This window comes from Juglans microcarpa x Juglans regia, chromosome 1D, assembly GCF_004785595.1.
Source record: "Juglans microcarpa x Juglans regia isolate MS1-56 chromosome 1D, Jm3101_v1.0, whole genome shotgun sequence".
Classification (NCBI taxonomy): domain Eukaryota; kingdom Viridiplantae; phylum Streptophyta; class Magnoliopsida; order Fagales; family Juglandaceae; genus Juglans; species Juglans microcarpa x Juglans regia.
In genome coordinates, this window is record NC_054594.1 from 22,011,217 (window position 1) to 22,030,319 (window position 19,103).

The following is a 19,103-nucleotide window of genomic DNA, read 5'->3' on the forward strand; positions in this document are numbered from 1 at the left end:
TTGAACACAATTTGTCGGACTTTGGTGTGGTTATCAAAAGATCAAACTAAGTATTCTAACCAACAATGATCAATGTAGTTGATAGCACTATAATCGTTGATGGACTGACCCAGGTAGGTCAGTAAATGAGTCAGTCTGTTTGATAGACCGCTCGGTACTTGTCTAGTTAAACTCAAATCGAGCTCGACTCGTGAAAAAAAAACTCGTCCTTGAAAACAGATACCTGCTCAATTAGTAAATGACACATCTGAAAAAACTCGACTTGACTCGGCTAAAACCTGCTTGTTTATGCTCGAGTAGACTCGTTAGCTCGACTTGATTAAAAATCATTTATATATTGATAAATATATACATACACCTATGTACACACATATATGTATTAGCTAAATAATATAAGCATATCCCTTTTATAATTAAATATATAATATGTAACCTATATATGCATATATATTGAATATGCTTTATAATTATATTTTATAATTTGTACAATAATTGGTCGATAAGATTTAATAATTTTATATACTAGTATGTATTAATAATTTATGTAGACATATAATATATTATTATTATGGATAAATATCAACTAGTTAGATATTAATTATTTATAAATTTTTAAAATCTTGTAATTCAATAGAGGTTCTACTTGTTAGTAGTACAAATTTAAAATTAGGTTTTTTAGTTTTTATTTATCTAATTTATTAATTATTAAATCTTATTAAAAAAATAAATAAACAACTCGAGCAGAATTGAGAGTTTAGCATATCGAGTCGAGCTCGAACAAAGACTAAATAAAAATTTTGAGTTCGAGTTTTTTGAGTTAAGCCGAGCTCAGCAAACTAAAGACTGGCTCGGCTCAACTCGATTACAGCCCTACACCCATGGTACCCAAGTGTAAGCGAAGTTCTTCATTTTTTGTAAATACAAATTGAAATAGAGAGAAATCCCTTAAAATTTTTAGTACAATGATGATATATACATACAAGTTTTCCTACAATTCTGTTTTAAATGAAAAACAGTTACACAAAATTTGAGATTAAAGAAAAACAACTTTAGTATTTTTGATGAATTAGTACTAATGCCATATTAAATAAGTTATAAATAGTTGCATGAATAATATTAATCTTCCCAATAGGTGGGGGTCTTGGATAATTTATATTCCTAATACATTGTTTTCTTTCTCTTTCTTATATCACCGAGGATTCTAAAAATGAAAAGAGTAATGATATATCCACAATATTTTATACAATACATTGTACAACAATGTGTTAAATGAGGGGTATTTTTGTAAAATTATGTTACTTTTATAAGATGTTTTACAAAAATACCATTCATTTAACACATTGTTGTACAATGTGTTGTACAAAATATTATGAGTAAATCATTTTCCAATTGAAAAACCTCAAACAAGACGTGGTGTTAAGGCTGAAAAACTTCCAGGGGACTTGTGACACGTATGCTTTCTAACAAATAAAAAATAGAACCAAATGCAGGTGACCAAATCCCATACACTACCCCCCCCCCCCAACCTCTCTCTCTCCCCCCCCTCTCTTGCTCTCTTAAGACCTATTTTTGCTCTCATCTCTCTCTCCTCAAGCCGAAGTTCTCACTTTTCTCATCTCTCAGTCGCTCTCCCCCTCTCCCCTCAACCCAATTGCTAACTCAAGGCATCGTCTACTATACTTGTGGTATGAATGCATGAATATTTATTATGGTTGTCTTTAAATCAAGAAAATGTAATTGGAAAACATAATTGGGATATGGATACCTGGAATTGTTACAAACCCTGAGGAGCATGAAGTTACTCTACGATGCTTTTTCATTTGGCTTTCCTGAATAACTTATATGTTTCCATATCAATTGATGTTGTCCTTTCCCTTTATGTCTTATGCCAAGACACTTTTGCAATCTGCTTTTGTTCCTACATTCTTTACTTCCATATCAATTGGTATATTCCTACCCTTTATGCATCCGTTGAACATGGTGGTAGTCATCTTGAAGCGTCCAAGAACCGCTACCAATAACCCAGCTATGAGCTATCACACATTTCACTTTCTCTCATTACAACCATTGCAGCGACTAAGGGGTGAGAAAGAGAGTTGCGGGCTTGAGAAAGAGAACCAAGTGTGATGGCTTGAGGGGAGAGGGAGGGACAATGATTGAGGCGTGAGAGAAAGTGAGAGCTTTGGCTTGAGGGGGGAGAGAGAGAGGGGGGGGGGTGTATGAGATTTGGTTACCTGTAATCGGTTCTATTTTTAACTTGTTAAAAAGCATACGTGTCACAAGTCTACTGGAGGGTGTAAATCTCCTCTTAACGCTGCGTCTGGCCCCTAACCTCTCTGTTCTAAAATACCAGCAACTTCTACCAAGAGCTAGCCTCATTAACTTTTATCTACCTGGTCAAAGGGGGCTTGGTGAGCAGGGGTGGAGGAAAGTTGTTTGCCATTGTAGTTGGTAGATGTGTGTTATTTGGGGAAGGAGTGTGGGTTGTATATTGGTTAAGTGTAGCTTTTATAGAATGAAAGGGTAAATTTAGTAGTTTTGGCCCTTTGGGGAATTGAGGAGGTGTAGATTTGGGGAGATTGTGCTAGTTTGTTTGAGGTCGTGAGAGTTTTGTTGGCGAAAGGTGGGGTTTGGGAAGGAGGTGGAGGTGTTGAGAAGATTGCAGGGATTGCTTGTGAATCAAATGAAGTGTCTATAGAGGGAGTTGAAGGGAGAGGGTTCTTTAATTGGGATGAGATGCTTGGTGTTGATAGATTATGTGGATGTCTAGTAGAGTGTTGCTAGTGGAGGATTGAGTTGGTGCAGCTAGCAATTGGGATAGTTTCTTTGTTCCTTTTGGCGATTTGGTATGAGACAATTGATGTAATTAATGTGTGTTTGTCAATAGAGTTGATGTGGAAGGTTATCTATGAATAGTTCCACAGAGAGAGGAGTTGTTGATGGGAAACTATGGGAAGGGACATGGATCAAGGTTTCAGAGTTTGTAAAGTTAGGATTTTTCTTTGTATGTGTGGGTGGCACATGGGTTTTTGTTTTGGAGTCATGTGTTGTGAAAGACACCACACCCACACACAATGATAATGAGACAGACAGCGAAATAAAAGCAAAAATACTAGAATCAAGCATACACATGACACACAATATTTAACGTGCTTTGGCAACATGCCTACATCCACAGAGCTGGAATGGATTTTATTACAGAGGAAATTACAATCGTACATAGTGAGTTACAAGAGTTTCACTCTAATAACAAATCTCAACTATATCTAGGACTTTTTCTCTCACACAATATTGCTCTACACTGTTTATGTCCCTCTTTGTTTAATCTGATACATTTCTATTCCAAAACATAGCATATGTATAGTAAACAATTTTGGAAATTCTAATCTGGCAAAAACAAGGTTCTTCACTCGAGCGGGTGTCGAGTGCACCACGAGTGAACATCCAATCCAACATTGGCTCGAGCAGACTGTCGAACGAGGTTGTCGTTGTCCAAGTTTCGCTTAGGCAAACTATCGAGCGTATCTTGAGCAAACTCACTGCTTGAGCTTCGCTTGAGTGCCAGGTTGAGCGACAGTCGAGCAAACAATCTGTCTGGGCCTTTTCCAACTCACAAACCAATCATGCTCCACAACCCTACATTGTGAATAGTAAAATTATGAATAGTGGGGCCCTTGTTTGCTTTGCTGTTGTTTGCTATGTTGCTGTTGTTTTGGTGTGCTCCTGAGAGTTTGTGTGTTCAAAGTTACTGGTTGATGATTGTTTGGATTGGCGAAGTGGGGTTGGATGGGCTGAGAGCTTGGGTTGTGTTGAATGGCTTTTATTAAGGCCATAAGGGGAGACTTGGGAGTAGGCTAGAGAGTGGTTTGGAGGTTGTTGGTTGAATTCCAGATGTTGTGGAAGCAAGGTCGTCCTAGGAGAGTGTTAGCTTGTGTTTGGTGGATGTAGCACTCCTGATGGTTGGTGCTTGGATGAATAGAAAATGTAAAAGAAAGTAGAAGGAAATTGGTCAGATTTGAGATTGACCTAGCCTTTAAGAGAATAAGAGAGAGAAGAATAGAAAATATGTATATTAAGCTTCTGGATCATTTTCAAATGCGTCCAACACAACTATAAATACTGACATACTCCTACAAAGTAATGGGCCCAAAGCTAACATAACCAAACAATAAAATAAAAATAGCTATCACTGTGGTTTATCACTGTGCATGTACAAAACTATAACTGGGGCCATGACCCAATTCAACAGTAACATGTAAATAAAATTAATGGCCACAAGCCAACACACCCAATAGAAACTGAGCCCACCAAGCCCCCAATGACTTTGGTCTATCACTGTGCATGTACAAAACTATGATAATGGATGAGTAGATTGATGGTTTGTAAGATCTTTTTGAGGCTCTATTAATGTTGTATCAGTTGGATTGTTCAATTGGATCTCATAGAAGCAAGAAGCTCAATTTATATATATATATATATATATATATATATTTCCTTATTCTACTTCTAATAAAAAATCACATTCCAAAGTGTCCATCCATTTAAAAGCACATGCATTATATAAATGCGCACGACTGTTAATGGTCGTGAAATCGATTGCCCCTCTCTTGCCTATGAAAATCTACATGCGGCATTTTTTTAACAACATTGTAGACCATGTGACAAATATGACATGTGTTGGCCAAAAAGAAACTGACATGTCATCTTACTTATAAATCAAGGAATTTATTAAAAATTATAATCAAGGTATAAAAAGTATTTTAAATCTCAAAATTACTAAACGAATCTAAAATACTAGTTAAACTATTAAAAAAATAAACAATTGGTCCAAATGGAGGAATCTAACTCTCTTCATGGGTGGCTGCCACCCCACAATTAGGCCTTGGCTTTGCAAGGCTTCTCGTGGTGGCTGTGAGCGATCTCGTGAGTCGTGATCATGTTTGCAAAGTGACCTCAAGGATACCACACGTCCACTCACGAAATTGCTGTGAGGGCCACTCTAAAAGGTGTCATATGTTTAATACAATCGTGTATTACACGGGAAAGTTATTAATTTTGTGTATGATGTACAAAGTTTTGTGAACAAGACATTCTTCAATTACTAATCTTAAATAATTACTTATATAGCAACAATCAGAGATATGAATAAAAACACATTATTATGACGATGCATATGAAGAGACACGAGAAAACATTTTCGACGTACAAGTTATGCTTTCGGTTATCATTCTCCAAAATGTCGACTCCATAGGGATGTTGGCCTTCCTTGCCGAGGGGGAGGGTGGGCAGTCTTTATCGAGGTCCTAACACGGATTCTTGGGCCTGCCATTTGGGCCATCTATCTCTCTCTTCTAGTTACCCCGTCAATTCTTGCCGCGTGTGTGGTGAGAATTGTATATTTCTTTTCTCCTGCCCTCACCTCATGTGCTCTTCTAAGCCGTCATGTGGTACAACCAACTTTTGCCTTTACCTCTAATCCCGCATGGAGACCAGGACACCTTTACTATAAAGGTTGAAGTTGGGTCTCCCTTTCCCCCACTTCGGACTGTTTTCTTTCTTCATTTGTTCTCCCCTCCTGTGTGTTCGAACCTTGGTCGAAGTGAATGGCCCCTAGATCTTCTTCTCATATTTTGGGTAGAGCGCCGTGTCCTAAAGCTCCTCCCCAACGGTAAGACGAGCTATCCCTCAAGGCTTCATAGTTCTTTGAGGGGTATTTGAGGGGTACCATTGGTCCTCGTCCATTTCTAGGACTGACATCGATGCCGTACGTAGCTCGTACAGGATATCGAAGTATATCAATTTGGAGAGACCAAGGCCCCGACAGGGGGCTGTGGACTCAAATGGGTTCGCCTCAAAGGTCGCCTTTTACCTCATGATGTTTGCTAATGGGTTGCGTCTCCCATTCTGCCTCTCGGTTTAAGATGTTTAGGATTTCATCGGACTGGTCCCGGCGCAGCTTCATTGCAATGCCTGGAGGATCCTTATGTTTTGTTGCGTGGTTTGGCGTTGGGTGTTATGTGACTTGGGCAAGGACTAACCGGATTTGACTGTGAGAGAATTCTTCCACCTTCATCAGATCCAGCTTTAGGAGGGCAATGTGTGCAGCTTTAGATCTCGCACGGGATCCAAAGTTGCTCGTGTGGAACCTCAGTACAAACAGGTGAGCAGTTGGATGAAGAAGTTTTTCGTATCGGGGCAAGGCTAGGAGTTTCCCCCATGGGAGACAATTCGCCAGGCGTTTCTCATCAGGGACATTTGGGAGATCATCCATATGATCGAGACTTCGCAGTGAGTCTGTCTGCCCGTGAGCTGGCGCTCATCGAGCGAGTTCAAGCCTAGGTTGAGGTGCACCAAAAGGATGTGTGGAGCGAGGCCTTACTGACTTGCCCAAACATTGAGCTGTTCGTTGTGATGTCGGATCGGTCTGGAGTTTTGGGCTACGACTTTTTGAAGGGACTGCCTCCTATTCAGAGGGAAAGAGACATCACAGTTCGTGGGCTGATGGGTTTCACAAGCAAGGTCGCACTTCGACTGTCTAGTCCTCCGCGGGCCCCGGGCTTAGTGTGGAGGGTCCGGAACTCCCTTCCGGTACGGGGAGTGCTCCACCCCCGCCTAGATCCCAACAACAGCTTGGTCAGTACTAGTTATCGCTTTTCGATACCAAGGTAGTCGAAAGCCCTCGGCTGAGCATCGCGACCCCTCTTCTCTATGATGTTCAGGCCCTCATGGAGTAGGCTGAGGCAGACTGTCTAGCTGCCACGGGTGTTGGGTGATCCACCCTACGTGGGCAGATGACATCGGATGGGCAGGACAATGATGACCGGGAGCTCGACCTGGCCTTCTTTGCAACCTTTTTGGACATGACCCCATTAGTCCCAATAGGCACAGGCGGTCCTTTCAAATATTTCGATGATCTTCCCATGGTGGTAATCTCTTGTGGGGCCACTAGAGAGGATAGTGCCCTTCCCTACACACCTCCGTCAACTATTTTCTAGGGGACACGCCTTACTTTCGGTCCGTCGTTGGAGGTTGTTCAGAACGCGATGGAGGCTTCCTCAATTGCTCCTACCAGAGAGGTCTGGGTGGAGAGTCTATTTGTGGGGACCTGGTGGTTCGCACCCGGTGCCACGACGTTGATGAGGTTAGACGGCCGTTGGATGACGAGCCCCTTACGGTCGATGAGCCTCCTGCCAATGATGAGACTTCTAGGCTAGTGGCCACAGATCCATTGAGCACAGAAGGGAACGGTCGGGCGGACCTTGTCACCCCGCCGAATTGCCTTTTCCCGATTCCACAAACATGGTCCTTTTTTAGTAGGAAGTGGCATGGAACGGGAGGGTCTAGTAGCGGCTTGGGCTCGAGTACCGCCTTGGTTGAGGCGGTCAGGGACATGATGTTCCAACTTAGAGGGATCTTATCTATGGTATGCCCCTCCCTTTTCTTTTTCATCCCGACTTAGCCTCTCGCCTCTTTCAGTTTCCATAGTTTCTTTGCTTGGGTATTCCATTGGATTGACCACTTACCTGCTTGGATTGCTAATGGTTGGTTCAAGATAGAGAGGGAGGTTTAAGAGTTGCGGAAGTTCACGGCCCAAGCCTGCAATAGGTGATCAAAGCTCAATCAGAGAGGGATGGCGCAGTTGAGGCCCTCACAGGCATTTGTGTGAGGTTGCACTTGAAAGGGGCGATTGCGCCTGCCTTCGTAATCAAGTCGTTTGCCTCTACGAGGACGCTGCCAGGTGAGATGAGGAACTCAACTACTACCAAAGCGAGTTCAAGGAACTCAAGGGGGAGGTCGAGTTGTGAGACTGACTAATAGTGGGGCTTAATGACTCCCTTCGTTGGAATTGCTGCGAGCCGAGTTGGCGCTTGCTAATGCTGAGGTTGCCAATCACAATTCTCGGGAACTCTACTTGAGTCTGAATTGACCTCTTCATAGGGGGACTTAATGAGGGTCTTTCCCCAATTATCTGCAGTGAGGGAGGTGCTCAACATCGACCATTTCTCTCAATACCAAGTCCCCCTCCTTGAATGACCGGGGTTTGACCCTCCGATTGAAGTATTGCTCGGTCTTTCTTTAGCCAGTGGCGACTTTTGCCTTTGCTTTCGTCCCTCTTTTCATATGCTAGGTCGAGGCTAGCGCCTGGGCCCTCGTCGTTCACTTCCTCCTTGAAATGTTGAAATCGGAAGGTCAGCATGCCCACCTCTGTGGGTACGACTGCTTCATTTCCATATACTTGGGTGAAGGGAGTTTGCCCAGTGGGGATTCGCATCAAGGTTCTGTAGGCCCATAGGATGCCTGATTGCTCTTCCACCCATGCCTCCTTCTTGGCTGCTTGTCTTTTCTTTAGAATTCCCACGTGGGTCGTGTTTGTGGCCACTGCTTGGCCGTTGGCCTGCGAGTGTCCTGGAGATGAATACTTAAGTGTAGTTTGGATACAAAGTTGAGATGCAGCTGATTATGTATGGAGAGATAGTTTCGTATCCAAACACCAATTGTAAAATTTTAAAGATGGTTTTAGATTGTGTTTTCACATAATGACAAATTCTTCAACTTACTGTCAATTTTTTTTGCTTTTTCATAGGAAAGGAAAAACGGATGCAACTTTTTCAACAGAAAGGAAAAAACACAGGTCTTCATATTTTCGAACCCCTTCCCCTCACTCATCTCCATCTACGCACCTCATTCCCAAACTTGACATTTCCTTGCGTGCCTTATAGTCCATCCAAGGCCAACCCGATAGAAAGTTTTCCTAACTTGACATGCATGTAATTCTATTCTCGGTGTAAGTGTAATTTTATTATTGAAATTTATTAGCATTTAGTAAGTACATTTTGAATCTTTCTTGTTTTGGAATCCTTCTCATCTATTTATAATGATATATTAAAATAAAATTTCGATTTGTTAGAATTATGACCTTCTATAAATTTTGTAAATGCTAAGAATAATTGATTAATATAAATTCAGAAAATTCAGTAATTTTAATTATGCAATTTGAAGATTTTATGGGTAGGTAATTTATTAATTAATATTACTTATTTATAAATTCAATCATTATAAAAACTATGCAATGATTGGTGGGATCCACAACTATCAAATCTCAAAAAGTTAAAACCATCTCATCTCACTTTCAAATTTAAACACACAAAATTTTAAAAACCATCTCATCTCAACTCAACAATCTCACTACTATTCACATTTTATCTCAACTTACTATCCAAATGGGGCCTAACTTTATTCCCAGTTTGGTGCACCAGTTTCGATAATGATTCGAGTCGAACTGTTTGCCGTTGTTGGCTATGATGATTGGGGATTGCCATACTTAAACACTACGGTCTTCCACAAGAATCGGGTCACACTGAGTGAGGTGATGGTGGCATAGGGCTTTGCCTCGGCCCACTTGGTGAAGTAGTCCACTGCTATTAGGATGAACTTGGCGCTGCCCTATCCCTTCGGCATTGGTCCAATGATGTCCAACCCCCATTGCATGAAAGCCTAGGGGGAGACAATAGGTGTCATCTCCATCGGTAGATAGTGAGAGACAGGCGTGTGCACCTGGCATGCCTTGCACCTCCGAACGAATTCCTCCATGTCTTGGAGGGCCTGAGACCAATAGTAGCCTGCTTTCAGCGCTTGTCCTGCTAAGGTTCTTCCGCTTGATTAGTTGCCACAAACCCCTTGTGTATCTCTGTCATGACGTATTGAGCTTCCTCCTGGGAGATGCACCTGAGGAGGGGGGAAGAGAAGGCCTGCTTGTACAACTTTGCATCAGCAAGGTGAAGCGTGTGGCCTGGTTCCTTATCCTCCTCGCCTTTTCCTTCTGCGTCGGCATCTTTCCAGTGGTCAGGAACTCGCCTATCCCTCAAGCCCAATCTGGGGTGGTGTCTCCCAATTCGGCGACTGCGGCCCCCTATTGCTGGATTTCTACTACCCGCATGGTAGCTTTCCATGGAAGCTTGGCGTTGTCCATACCTGATGCGGCTTTAGTTAGCCGGTTTGCTTTCCAGTTATCTTTTCGGGAAATTTGCTCGATGTTGAAATTGGAGCTTATCGCCTTTCACCATGTACTCTCCTTTAACCTGATTCATCACCACTTCCGAGTCCGCCTCTACCTTCATATCCATTGCACCCATTGCCTTGGCGATGGCGAGGCCTACCAAAAGAGCCTGCCCACCAGAAGATCCTCATATTCTGCCTCGTTAGTGATTTTCAAGTCGAGCCTGATTGCATGGTATGCTTCTTCCTCCTTTTCATAGACTACATACAGTCCCAAGCCCTCACCCTTTGGGCACGACGACCAGTAGTCATAGACATGCCACGGGCGACCCTCGGGCTAGGGGAATGGGGCTCTCCTTGCATGGCCTCATCATTTCCGGCATGAAGTCTACTAGGGCTTGCCCCTTAATGGTTGTCCGGGGAACATAGTTGATGTCGAATGTGCTTAACTTGATCGACCTCGTTCACCAAACACACATACATGTCTAGGTGTTGTAGGATCTTCTTTTGCAATGCTTCGGTGAGGACTTTGATCGAGTGTGCCCTAAAATACGGCCTGAGTCGACGGGTGGCCACCACCAACGTAAACACCAGTAGATCCATGGGTGGGTACTTAGGTTGTGCTCCCCTCAGTGCCTGACTAATGTAGTAAACGGGGCGCTGTGCCTTGCCTTCCTCCCACACCAGCACCTCCAAGATGACGATGGTAGTGATGAGGTAGAGGTATAACTCTTCCCCTAGGACCGTCTAACTCAATAGTGGCGGGTTGGCAAGATATGTCTTGAGTTGGGCAAGTGCCTCCTCACAGCTAACATCCCATCCACGAGTTCTCTGCAACACTTGGAGGAATGGCGCACACTTGTCGGTGGATCGGGAGATGAACTGGTTGAGTGCTGCTATTTTCTCAGTAAGCCTTTGGACGTCATTCAGGGTTCGGGGAGGCTTCATGTAGAGCACGACTTGGATCTTCTTCGGGGTTCACCTCTATCCCCCTCTTCGAGAGCATGAATCCCAAGAACTTCCTCGACCCAACCCCAAAGGTGCACTTCGCTGGGTTGAGCTTCATCCCTTATTTTTGGAGGAATGCGAAGGCTTCATACAAGTCGTCTAGATGTCCTACGGGGTCTCGACTTTTGACCAGGAGGTCATCGAGGTACACCTCCACATTACTCCCTGTCTACTCTTTAAACATCTAGTTGGCCAACCTTTGGTAGGTGGCCTCGGCGTTCTGGAGACCAAATGGTATCACCCGGTAGCAGTAAAGACCTTGGTCCATTGTGAAAGCGGCTTTCTATTCATCTTTTAGGCTCATCCGTATCTGGTTATAACCGGAGTAGGCATCCATGAAACTTAGCATCTTGTGGCCTAATGCTGAATCGACGATTAGGTTAATAGGCGGTAGGGGGAAGCTATCCTTGTTTAAATCGTTGAAGTCCATACACATCCTCCACTTGCTGTTCAACTTTCGGACGAGGACCACGTTGGAAAGCCACTCCGATTAGTGGGCCTCCTAGATGAACCCTACTGCCAGTAGGCAGTTGACCTTTTCCATTCTTGTGTTGATGCCGCACATGTCGGAGTGTTTCCAAGAGAATACATCTTAATGTTCCGCGAGGAGTTCTATCAATCAGGATCTTGCTTATGGGCTCATTATCGTTCCAATCCTCACCTTCTTCTCTGGGCATGCGACGTCCATCGGTACCAGCTCAAGAGGTTCATTGATCTCTCCTTGTTTCAGGTTCCGTTTTTCTCGGACTTCCATGTCCTGGTCAACAAGTTAGGGGGTGGAGGGAGAGCCGGTGAGGCGGGGCACACCGATTTCGTCCATCCTCCCTCACTATGTTAGGGCTCTTCCACCTTAGGGGGAGGTTTTGTCATCTGCTCCTCCATTCATGGTGTGGGCTTGTTGTCCGTCGGGATCGAAGACACTCCAGCCATGCGTTCGCGGGTCACGGTAGGAGTTACAAAATGCACTCTGATGTTGTTAGGCCAAGATAACTTGGATCACACGGACGACACCAACTATTAAGGCATGTTTTGTAATTGTCCACCTGAGCTACTACCTGATTCTTAAGAGAGGGAGAAAAAGAAGGATGGCTACGGTTGGGGAGCCTTCGATGCCAAAGTCAGATGATGCTGGGGATCCAAAACCTAAGACCAGAGTTATCTTACCCGTTTCGAACACCGTTCCTCGATCCCTCCAACGCAACCCATCTTCCTAGGTTTCCGTAAGTCATGCTTCTCGAGATGTTGATTTGTCGGCGACTTATCCTTTCCAAGATGTCCCTAGCATGCGTCCCTGAATGTTTCATTAAATGTGGGGGGTGTCCCTCTCCTGTCAGTGGGCCTTCCTCGCCGAGGGGAAGGGTGGGCAGTCTACATTGAGGTCCCCCCTCCCCCTGGGGGGGATTCTTGGGCTTGCCATCTGGGCCCTTTCTTTTAATGGACATGTTTCGCTCTCCTGCGTGCATCTTCTATGGACCTACAATACGAGAACCAAGAAAGGCTTGAAGGGTACCGAAACACTTCTGATGCCTAAGTTAGATGTTGCTTGACATACATAAAGAATAGGGGTTCAGATTCACTTACTTGGCTAGTGCGCCTTTTCTCATATATATAGAGGTCGGAAGGGGCTTGCTCTAGTCTCTGTAACAACCTAATCTCTTTTTAGAATTAGACTCGGGTTAGTGAAGTGAATCTCCCTTCTTATTTGATCTTATTTGATCAGCAAGGATGTATTCGAAACTACCTTGCTGATACGGGATCGATCCCTCACCTGCTGATGATGTGTGGATTCTGAATGGGTGGCCCTCACGACGTTTGGGGCTTGTCGTAGGTTTGTTCCTTTAGGCCTGTGGATCTTTAAGTCGTGTAGGTGGGCCTTGAGATCGGGAGGAGATTTAGGCCTCTCCAATTTTAATAAAAAAAAGTACATATAAAATAAGGAATAACTGAGGATACCAATGCATGCACGAATAACACAAGTATACGAGTGAATAAATAAAGTTGTATTTACGGTTTCTAATTTTCTTTAAGATTTTCCTTTAGAATTTGTTTATAAAATTAGGGGTGTTTATCCGGCTTTTGACCTGGGAACCCGGGTTTGAAATCCAGGTTCCGGGTTGTAACCAGATTTTTTTTTTTAAAGTAAAAGCCTTTATTTTATTATTTTTTTTCCTAAGAAATCCAGTTTAGGAAATGCATAATATTTATGTTCTAAAAGCTCAATTAGCAAAACACAAAAAACTTCAAACCATAATTATTTTTTATATAAGAGCCTTTTTTTTTTAAATTTTTTTTTAAAGAAGTTAAGTTGGAACGCATAATGTGTTCTAAATACTAAATGCATAAATTCATTGATGCATGCATCACAATGCAATCCATTACATATTACATTATTTGTTATTTATACATTACATTACAATATACAAAATTACAATATATGAATTGCAAAATCAGTAACATGTTTATCAATGATTTAATCTCCACACCAATTTCAAGTAATTGGACTCAGAGATCCTGCAAAACACACAAAATTTTGAACAATGATTATATACAAGGATTAAGACAAATTCCACTTAATAAATTAAAAATTAAGATGTGAATGGATTCTTATTTTTTTTTTCCAAATACACCCACACTAACAAATATTTTGTAGAGTTTTCATTCAAATAGATATCCCTAGACATCCACTTCTCTTAACAAAATTAATAAATAAGAGCATAAAACAGAGTAGTAGTCAATTATCAAAAAGCTACACATTCCATTTGTCCTCACTCGCTTAACAATATGAATAACAAAATGCTTAATACAGTAGTACTTGTGCTAGTACGTACTCAACTTTGTTTTATTGAAGCATACAACAAAACCTGACTAAAGCACATCCTCTTTGTTTCATTGAAGTATGCAATTTCAAACCTTTTTTTTCAAGTATGTTTATATAAACTATAGTTCAAATAGTTGGTGCAGTACCATGACCTTGAAGAAATTGTTGCTGATCCCCAAAGTTGGCCTCAAAGTGGATATTTAACAAGAAAAATAAATGCGCGAGGTTGAAATTTGTAAAAGATATTCACAATTAAATATAGAAATGTGATTAGAGGACTAGTTGCTTCACCAAAGATAATAAATCAGCTTGATGGAAACATGGAGCTTTAAAAAATGTAAACCAATGTAGATCTTCCCACCTAAATAGAATACCAGGTCAATGAATCAGAACATAGCAATGGGAATGGACCAAAAGTGGAAGGCTACAACTTCTAAAGTCTGAAACTAGATTGAACCTATCTTAACTCTCTAAAGTCTTTGCTTTTCCTAAAAATAATTTGGAACCCAAAGGCCCTAAATTTTTTTCCAAACTCCACGCAGAAACACAACTAATTTAAAAAAAAAAATCTTGAAAAATCAAAAATACAACATCCTAAAAACCATTTCTTCCAAATCATAACAAATCTTTATTATATATAAATATATATGTTTTCAGATATAATAGATCTAAACAAATCCAAACAGATATAAACAAATCTTCCAAATAATAATAACCCACGACTCTAGCATTTTGTAGCTCTACAGATCTAAACAGATACTCTTCAAACATTTAAACATTCAAACAGATCTATCTATAAAAATACTACTCAGACATTCAAACATTCTCATAAAATAAAAATCCAAAATCAACAAAGAGAGAACAAAACAGAGGGAATAAAGAAAACATACCCAAACGGAAATACAGTCTAATTTCTTGGATTCCAAGCTCAAGCACTTCCACCGTTCGGCATCGCAGATAGCAGAGAGAGAGAGAGTAGATGAGAGAAAGTAATCGGGGGGAGGGAGGCGTAGGGCATCGACTTCGTTGAGTAGAGAGAGTGTAGATGATAGTTGAGACTTGAGAGTGTGATTCCCGCCCGGGGAGGGGTAACGATGCCTAAACCGGTACCAAGTGTCTAAAACCGTATCCGAGCCGGATAGGCCTGGGTTTTAAAAAGTGGGTACCGGCCCAGGATTATTCCGGACCGGAACCAGGATAATCGAGTTCTGGACTGGACTGAGAAAAAATCCAACTCAGATGAACAGTCTAATATAAAATTACAAATTGCTTAAAAAAGTAAGTAAATTTAAAATAATAAAGTTGTTTTGTTTTAAAATTGAAGAACAAGTTATAATTTTACTTTCTTTTTAAGATTAATTTAGATTTTTATAATTTACTATTTAGAAGGCCGAAAGCAAATGGCTATTAAGTGGCCGACAAGATATAAATGTTTAAAACGTCGAGACATGGTGATCGAGGAAAATGGAGGCGATTGCGGGGACTGAGGTAGCAATTTTCTGGGATACTGGTCAGACAATTATTATTATTTATTATTATTTATTTATTAATTTTTTTATATACAAACAGTAGATATAATCGGGATGCAATCGTCTATATCACTTCAGATTTAAAATAAATTCTTCCTCTCTCATCAGCTCTAGCAGCGCGGTCTCTCCCTCTCCTCAGCTTTCTCTCATCTCTCTCATCAGCTCAATTTCTCTCTCATCAAGTATCTCCACGTCAGTCACGTTTGTACACCGTTTACACAAGGAGCTTGCAACAAGCGTTTTTCTTTATTTATTTATTTTCAAGGTTGTGCTGCACTAATCTTGCGTTTGATGTTAATTAATTGAGAAAAGCTTGAGATCGAATGGGTGTGAAAGAATTATTCACATTGGCCAATAACAAAACGCCATGTAGGCATTATATTTTGAGCCCAACTTTTTTCATTTTTTTTCTTGGACCAAGAAGTGGATGGTGAAAACACAAAATGTCCACTCATTCACAAGACTATATACGAAGATGGGGCTCGGGAGGGAGAGAAATGAGAGGGCTGGCTTCGAAATGACGAATGCAAATGGGGAGATGGAGAGAGAGAGAGAGCGTCGAGTGCATGCAAGTGCTAAGTTCCTCATCTTGGAATGCCTACATGGCATTTTGTTATGAGCCAGTGTGAATAATTCTTTCACATCCATCCGACCTCAAACTTTTCTCTTTTTAATTATATATAAAATAAATTTTAAAAAAATATTATTTCTTTTTAATAATTTGTTAACAAGTCTCCAATCTTTCACAAGTTAAAGAAAAAAAAAGGCTCCTTTATTGGTATAACTTGCACATTTAGTAGTAAGACGTATATATTAATGTGGGAGGACTGAGTAGTAGAGATGTAGAACCTCATGAACTGGGAAACATACATAACATGATCGAGCACATATCCTATGGCCTCTCACTCCACAAATACAACTTATATATTACTTTTTAGAGCTTTCTGTCTACACTGCACAGAGAGCACCTTATTCTCTAACATTAATTATACGTAGACATTGGCGATCAACTTCCGTGAGGAGGAAGCTGATCTGATATCTTTAATGGGGGCCATGCCCACCGCCATGACCATGACCACCACCTTCATGCCCTCCTCCTCCACCATGGCCGTGCTGATCCTCACGATGTCCACCCCCTTCATGGCCGGGGCCTCCTCCATGATGCCCTTCTCCTTTAGGACCATGCCCATGCCCATCTTGATGTCCCCCTCCAGGACCATGCCCTCCTGGGCCCGGCTGCCCTTCACCAGGACCATGTACTCCTGGCCCCGGCCGCCCTTCATGACCATGTACTCCTGGCCCCGGCTGCCCTTCACCATGACCATGCCCTCCTGGCCCCGGATGCCCTTCACCATGGCCATGTCCTCCATGAGGTGGGTGTTCGAGATGAGACATTTTGACCCGAGATTGGTTTAATTTCTGAGATCAGAAAATATGATGATTCGGTGGAAGATAAGTAGGTTTGCTATGAATCATACCAGGCATCATATGACCTATTTATAAGATGAAAAAATGGGTTAATCCCTCTTAAAAAGAAGAATAAAATAAAGAAAGATGATTATTAAAAAAAAAATTTTAGACATAAACCTTATACTTATAAAATATGAAGATAAAAAAATAAAATTACATATATTTTAAATAATGTGTAGAATATAAGACTTCTCTATAACACCCTTCGATATTAAATTAAAAGTTATTAGATGGAGATGTTGAGTTTAATCCTAACTAAAAAAGGTTATAAAATATTGTATTGAATGATTTTTTTTTTTTTTAACATTTGTGTATATTCCTTTTTGAATTTTGTTATACAACAGCTTACATTACATATTATATATATTTTATTTTTTTAATTTTATTTAATTTTTATTAAATTAATTAAATTCTTCTTTCATCATCTATATATTATGTATTTGAAAAAAAAAAAAAAGTTAAAAAAAAAAAAAAAAAAAAAGTTGGGAAGTGGGATTGAACTTGGCAAGTTGAAACGCGTGGCTTTGTTTGGATTTATTTGGATTTGTGGGCGGGGCCTCAGAAGTCCATCATAATAAATCTCTGATACCCCATAAGTCGACAACATTTTTGGCACGTCATCATCGAGAGTCCTTATCCATAAGGATAAGCGCAGATAAATCGACATTTAAAAAAATCTGGTAAAGGACAAAACAGAAAAAAGAAAAAGAAAGTAATGGCACCTCTGATCTGAAGCAGAAAGGTGTCCGTCCGTGTTGCTAAATGATATTTATGGATGTAAAGTATATAATAATTGTGTGATTTTTTTAAATAAAATAAATAAATATAAAATTTATAAAAAAAATTTTATTTTTTAATAATAAATTTTATTTTTTTAAAAAAATTATACAATAATTATATAATTCACGATTATAAATAATATAAGTAATATTATATGTAGTTGTAGAATATGTAAGTATTGTGTAGTTATTTTAAAAAGGAGTAAAATTTATTATTAAAAAAATAATTTTTTTATATAAATTTCATATCTATTGTTTTTTAAATAATTATATAATATTTATATATTTAGTATTATTTCTCAAATAGTATTACTCTTCCATCTTACATGACAAGACCATTTGTCCAATTACGAACCATTTGGGTGCTTCTTAACTTTTTTTAGTCTTTTGCTTTTGATTTTAGGCCTTTTTGTTTGTGTTTTCCTCCGTTTTTTTATTTTATTTTAGATTCTATTGAATAATTTGATATGTCGGTAGAAAGTAGATGTGTAGAATGTGTAAATGCCCCACGTTGCCAAATCTTAAGAAAGAGGCTGTGGTCCTTAGTGGAGCCAAATAGATATCACATGTATTACAAGTCAAGTCTAACGTGACACAATCATGAAAACCGCGTAGATTAAGCTCTATCCATTACACACACATATATAAAATTATTGATTGATTGATTGATTTATAAATTATTGATTTCTGTAAATAATAAAAGAAAACTTGGACTCTCACAGAAAAGAAATAGAAAGAATAGAGTTAATACTCCTATATTTAAACTTGATCAAGTGAGAAAAATATACCTTTTGTGATTGCTTTCAATGTTTATAACTTTATATCGATCACATAAAATTGATTAAGTTATCCATATGTATGAAATACTGTTTGTGATCAAAATGAGATCTTTATATTTTCTTCCTCAAGTAATTAATTACTTTGTAGCATAATAATACATTATTAATTACAAAATTAATTTGCAAAAAATAAAAAATGGTAACCTTACAATTTGTATACAAACTGTATATTAAATTGCCAGTAGTTTTGTAAAATTAAAATTTGTTTTTATGAAATAACATAATTGAATTATTTGATTATAAATGGGTTATAAAATTATAGTTATAGCTTTATGATTACTCTACAAAATTAGGAACCATACACAACCTATGGTTGACTCAAGGGTAAGGCCACTTAGGCCACTTAAAAGTGAGATGTGTAACATCCGTTTCTGTGGTGAGATTTTAGAAAATAGTTTTATAAAATAAGACGGGAATTACAGAATTTTTTAAGACTTTTTCTTTCCTCCTAAGGATATAAAAGATTCTAAAATTGAAAATTGAAACCTATTTTGTAAATTAAAAGAGAGTTTGTAGGGTATTCATTAAGTTAAATTACAAAGTTCAAGTTCATTTTATAAAACATGATTTCATAAGTTACATAAAATATGCCTAGACTTCTCTCACCACAATGCATAAAATTCTGGGTGATTTACAAAGGGTATGCTCTTACACATTGAAACCA

At 39.8% G+C, this 19,103-nt stretch overlaps 1 protein-coding gene across 2 annotated transcripts; it reads right to left on the bottom strand.

The window, feature by feature from the left end:
- Window positions 1-16,101: 16,101 nt before the first annotated feature.
- On the bottom strand, window positions 16,102-16,841 carry LOC121235520. Of its 2 annotated transcripts, none has more exons than XM_041131872.1 (2): window positions 16,678-16,841; window positions 16,102-16,581 (listed from the first exon to the last, which is right to left on the bottom strand). In XM_041131872.1, exons 1-2 carry the CDS (start codon window positions 16,719-16,721, stop codon window positions 16,338-16,340), a joined length of 288 nt encoding a protein of 95 aa, XP_040987806.1. In that variant the 5' UTR covers window positions 16,722-16,841; the 3' UTR covers window positions 16,102-16,337. The 2 variants fall into 2 exon arrangements, with proteins under 2 accessions (XP_040987806.1, XP_040987801.1); XM_041131867.1 differs by having other exon boundaries at window positions 16,102-16,584; window positions 16,645-16,838.
- Between the last annotated feature and the right edge of the window lie 2,262 nt (window positions 16,842-19,103).

Bases quoted from the DNA above. Each gene is read 5' to 3' on its own strand.
- LOC121235520 (XM_041131867.1), bottom strand. From the start codon at position 16,721: ATGGAGGACATGGCCATGGTGAAGGGCATCCGGGGCCAGGAGGGCATG. The intron at 16,585-16,644 runs GTACATGGTCAT...GAAGGGCAGCCG, and splicing joins AAGGGCAGCCGGGGCCAGGA to GGCCCAGGAGGGCATGGTCC.